We start from the raw sequence: 5,484 nt of genomic DNA on the forward strand, positions 1-5,484 counted from the left end.
GAGAGAGAAAAAAGAAGAGTTGGTTAGAAAAAGAGTTCATTATATTACACTTACCTGGTTTTTCTTCTAATTCCACGGTAATCTCTGTGTTGGCAGTGAATGAAACGGAAGCATCAGACCATTCTATAAGGAGGAATGATTTGAAGGGAAAGATCGATCACTGTTATCCCATTCGCATCCTCCTGCTGCTCCTTGTGCACGATATCTAGGGTTTTTAGATCGTTTTTATATTGGATAAAGAAGAGGTGAATAATGGTCGAAAACGTTGGATCCTCCAAATCCAAATGGGTTTGAGAACTTATGGGCAACTGCTAGCCCATGTCATGGGCTGACTACGCCCGTGTGTGAACCGTTAGTTGACATAGTCAACAAACACTAAAAGGACCAGGATTTGACCGAATGACCTCAAAATCACTAATAAATCAAGCTCACTGGGCATAGTTTTCTCCCACTGGGCTAAGTGATCGCCTAATACATTCATTTCTTTTGTATCATTGAAGCTCTTGAAATTGAGACTTTTCTTTGCTATAAGACTCTCATCATAGATTCATAGTACGAGGCAAGTAAATTTCTTTTTATAAGTTTAAATTTTCAAACTCGGACCTTAGAAATCCAAAAGAGGATGATGACATTAATGTTTATGAGTAGAGATGTCCTTAAAAAAAGTTAATACATCTTCATCCAAATTCCGAGTAAATTTTGCAGAATACTTACTATGTATCATATCATATATAGAAGAACAATTCACTCAAAAGATGTGAATTTGGATTAACAAATTCAGTAATAAAATTCATACATAACTCACGGAGCAGTACCAAGATTCAGTACGGCGGTACTCGGTAGTAAACATAGAATTAAATATAAGTGGAACATAACTCTAGAAATCTCTTCAAACAGCTTAACATACAATATCATACAACAAGGCAACAAGTGCTCAGTCATATCTTGGTGTACATGTATATGATTTTCGAACTCAAATCGCGAATATCACCTCCTAGTGTCTCAAATCGCGAATGATCCCCCTAGCAGAGAGACACGTGCTCTAATAATCTCCGTTTTTAGATCATTGATTCCTCACCTGCTTCTGAAATTAAAGACCAGAGCAAAGGAAATACATAAAGTTTGGATCCTTGAAGAAAGTTTTGACCTTTAAATCTATAGAAGAAAAAAAATTAAAAAAATATGAACCTTTTCAGATTACCTTTACTAGGAACAACTATAACCGGTGCAGATTTACAGTTGTGGAAACAATATTCACCCACACTTCCTTGAAGAACGCTGAAATCAAACAAAAAAACGCATCATCCTAATAATTCATGTTTTACAAAGAGATGCCTCACATATAGTGGAGTTAAAAATTAAAATCTTGACTCAGAACTCATGAACATCCTAATTTCTATCGAACGGATAAAAATAAATATATTACATGAAAATTAAATATATAAGGACCTTTGAAGTAGACTTCTTCCTCTAGTACCCATTACAACAGCAACAGGTTTCAATCTTTTAGCTTCTTTGCAAACCATTTTCCCAACATCATGACCTTCAACAATCCTAGCGACAGTTTTCACCATAGAAACTTGTAAAGCTTCAACAGCTAATTTCTCCATGAGTATTTGGGTTGTTTCATACAGGATCTCATTATGAACATCTAAAAAAAAACATAAGAAAATAAATAAACCCATACAAAATATTTTTTGATTAAGAGAAATTAATAAGGAAAAATAAATTAACAAATTGATAGCATGGGACTTACTTGGAACAACATGGAGAAGGTGTATGGTATCTGCAAGTCTGCAGAGATGAAGAAGAACCCAATCAAAAGCATGTTTACTGTTTGGACCATGATCAATAGCTATGAGGATGTTTCTACCCCTTCTTCTTTCTCCGGTTTCCCTTTCTAATTCTGGTTCTGCAACTTTGGGTATTAGAGATGGTAAAATTACTTCTCTCCAGTTATATTCTTCATCCTCCATTAATGTTTCCATATCAAAGTTGAAAAGCTCAAACAAGCGCAGAATGAATGATAAAAGTCTAAGAAAGAATAGACAATAATAACTTTGTTCTGTTCAAATCTATAAAATCAAATTGTTATATTTTTTTTGGGTGGAATACTTTGAATCAATGAAATACTTTTCTTTATAGTACTGTTTGCTTTAATAGTTTGGATTACTACTCAAAGAAAGTTTTAGTTGAATTTTCTTCTACAGTATCATAGACTTTCAAAATGGTCTATCCAGTTAGAAATACTTTTCAATTAGTACACCTGCTTCTGAAAATGGATTTTACAGCCCAATTCTTCTAGACGGTTCAGCTTCTTTATCTCTTTTTAATTTGTGTTGATGAACTTAATTAGTTAAAGTGCTGACTAGTGAGATGAGATCAATGATTTGATTTAACTGTTAGAACCTGGGTTATACGGACGCTGCAGTTTTCGAGCCGTGTCCGCATATGACTCGTGTCAGACGCAGGACGCGCGTTTGACGCTAACACGACGCATGTCCAATGCATTCACATGTGCTTCCCTCACGCATCGGGTTTGAACGCACCGATGATTCGGGTTAATCGCGTTATTTTTTTCATTTTCATTTAAACTTTTTTCTTTATTTTAATTATTATTAACTAAATGGAAAAAAACAAACATTTAGATTAATTATTAAACCGATTAATCGGATAAAATTATGAAATAACTAGCTTGAAGATATATATTTGAAACATTAATTAATTACATTATAGATCCATACGGAATGAACAAATGGTCTCTTCTTTTCTTATGAAATGTATACACAAAAACAAGATAATGTAACATCATCTTCTAATTTTAGAATCAAAACACTTGATTTATATATACACGTGTCCGCATCATAATTTGAGAATTTTATTATGTTCGCATCCGCATTGTGTCGTTTCCGTGTCTATGAAAGAGGTTAAACTGGTATGTCTTCCTGGATGCATAAAGCTAGCCATGAGGGGATGCTAGATGTCCATTCCTCTTCATTACAGATATTCCTTGCATATTGTGCTAAAGAATTTGCTACACGATTAATATCTTTGCGCACATAAATGCAATTCCAAGACTCAAAAAAACTAGTAAACTTAAACAATCGAAAATAATGTTTTTGGTAGTCCATTTTATGGAGCTCAAACTACCATTTAGATCTCTTATTACGTTAGAACAGTCTCCTTCCGTATGCAACTTCCTTATACCCTTTCTCTTTGCCCATAATATTGCTTCAAGAAGAGTTTTCTCCTCTGCCTGTTCCGGATCTAATGTTCTTGTGTGCCAGCATCTACTTCCATTACTGTTACCTGTAAAATCCCTCATTATTAGTCCCACTCCAACATCCATAGTAAGTTCTTTGAAAGAAGCATCAAAATTTATTTTTTATGACAGTATGTTCAGGACATGTCCAGTGGTTATTAATGATGCTAACATGAGCATTATTAGTTTCTATGATATCTAGTCTACTCCATTCAGAGAACTCAGTTCTTATTAACATCACTACCTGTGAGATAGATGGTTTAACATCATCAAACACTGCCTAACATCTACTTTTCCAGATATTCCAAAGAACAAACCCATACCATTTTAACATTTTATTACTTATATTGGTAGAGTTAGTTAGTTACCTGGATCATATCGACAATTCATTCCTGAAAGGTTATATTAGCAATTTCATTTATTAGATTGACATCCACAGAAGACCAAATTGCTTTAGCATAATCACACTCCAGAAATAAGTGTTGCATAGTTTCATAACTACTATTACAATTAGGACATATAGTATTGATGTTTCAGTAGAATCTATCCATCTTATCACTGGTTGGTATACATTGAGTTATACATTTCCAAAGGAAGTAAAGTATATTCTGAGAAATCTAGTTTTCCATAAAATTTTCCAGTTTACAGATGTATCAGCAATGAAACCATTAGCAATATTAACCTCATTTAGAATGACTCTATATACAGTTTTAGCGCTAAAATATCCATTAGAGTTTGGTTGCCATAATAAATGATCACTTCTTGTGAGAGGAATTCTAATATCTAGGATTTTACTGACAATAAGATTGTCAAAGAGACTATTCAACAAAGTAACATTCCAGGATTTAGAATCACTATCAATAAGTTGAGACACGTTTTCTAGATTGGCTGAAAAGAAATGAGTATCAACAGTGGTATCCAAACTAGGTATCCACATGTTTTTCCAAATCTGCATCACTAGTGGAAAACAGAAGTTCCGCGACCGTCACGACAGGTCATATATATGAGTTATACGACTAGTTTTAACCGTCTTTGATGGGGTCGCTGATAAAGCGTCTTTTTTTAAACGACCCTTTGCCGCGGGTCTCGGAATAACGACCGATTTGGTAGCGAGGTACAGACCCTTAACCGTGGGTCTCAGATTTAAATTATAATATAAAAAAAAATAGATTCAGATTTGCTGAAACGCCTGAATGGCTGCATATGAAATAATCTGACTGCATCAAAGTCAAGTCAAATGGAACTCAAAAAAAATCAAAGTCAAGGCAAGTCAAATGGAACTCAAATAAAGTCAAGTCAAATGGAACTCAAATTAAACTCAATTCAAACCCAAACTGAAATTTAAATTTAAACTCAAACTTAGAATTCCACATTCATTCATTCATTTTATCCATTCGGTTTAAAATTACACAAAAAAGATGAAATTTTGATTCACAACAATACATGTCCAAGCAGCTAGCTAGTAAGTTCTAACAACAAGATGCTAAACTGATAGACAATAAGCTAACAAAAATATGTTAAAAAACAAAACGATAAGCTCCTCCAATGACGATGAACTTAGCCAATACTTGATAAATGATATAGAGCATCCATGTGTTGTGTCCCTGTTTCACATACGACAAAGAACGTCGTTCAACAACAGCAAAATGACTTCGTTCAGTTCATAATACACGGTAAAACAAAATAAGTTACTAGAGTATACTTCATATTCTTTCTTTTAATGTTGGAAGCACGTGTGAGGTAATTTGAGAGATAAACCTAGATCTAGGTCATGTAGACAACAGTTGGCTCATCAGTAGCAGGTACACAATCATGCAACAAGAGTGAAAACATAAATGAAGAAAGCAGGGAATTCAGGAAAAGAAAAGGACTACAAGGGAATTACTTTTGTGGAATGTATGCAAATACTAATATCTCATATTCGGTTTCAGCTCTATGATATCACAAGGGCTTTCAGTAGCATTGAAAGAAAGTTATGTAATATGTTTGCAACAAAATAGGAGCTTCAAGGAAATTGAAGGCAGATGCAAAGAAATGGGTTGAATCCTTTAGAAACTCATGTTTTTTTTGTAAATAACAACATAACGGGGGAACAATGTTCAAGATCTTATCAACAGCCAACAGGTTATATATATATATATATATATAGTGGAATATAAGAGGTGCAGATTATATATATATATATATTGATGGCTGCACGATCCTAGTATAAGAAACTAAGT

The 5,484-nt window shown here is 33.8% G+C and overlaps 1 protein-coding gene across 2 annotated transcripts; it reads right to left on the minus strand.

Annotated features, from left to right (window-relative positions):
- Nucleotides 1–730: 730 nt before the first annotated feature.
- LOC113277224 (universal stress protein Slr1101) lies at nucleotides 731–2,179 on the minus strand. Of its 2 annotated transcripts, none has more exons than XM_026526379.1 (4): nucleotides 1,757–2,179; nucleotides 1,450–1,651; nucleotides 1,202–1,278; nucleotides 731–1,081 (listed from the first exon to the last, which is right to left on the minus strand). In XM_026526379.1, exons 1-4 carry the CDS (start codon nucleotides 1,986–1,988, stop codon nucleotides 1,059–1,061), a joined length of 534 nt encoding a protein of 177 aa, XP_026382164.1. In that variant the 5' UTR covers nucleotides 1,989–2,179; the 3' UTR covers nucleotides 731–1,058. The 2 variants fall into 2 exon arrangements, with proteins under 2 accessions (XP_026382164.1, XP_026382158.1); XM_026526373.1 differs by having other exon boundaries at nucleotides 731–1,084; nucleotides 1,757–2,164.
- Nucleotides 2,180–5,484: the final 3,305 nt, after the last annotated feature.

Source organism: Papaver somniferum, chromosome 1 (assembly GCF_003573695.1).
Source record: "Papaver somniferum cultivar HN1 chromosome 1, ASM357369v1, whole genome shotgun sequence".
NCBI classification, from domain to species: Eukaryota; Viridiplantae; Streptophyta; class Magnoliopsida; order Ranunculales; family Papaveraceae; genus Papaver; species Papaver somniferum.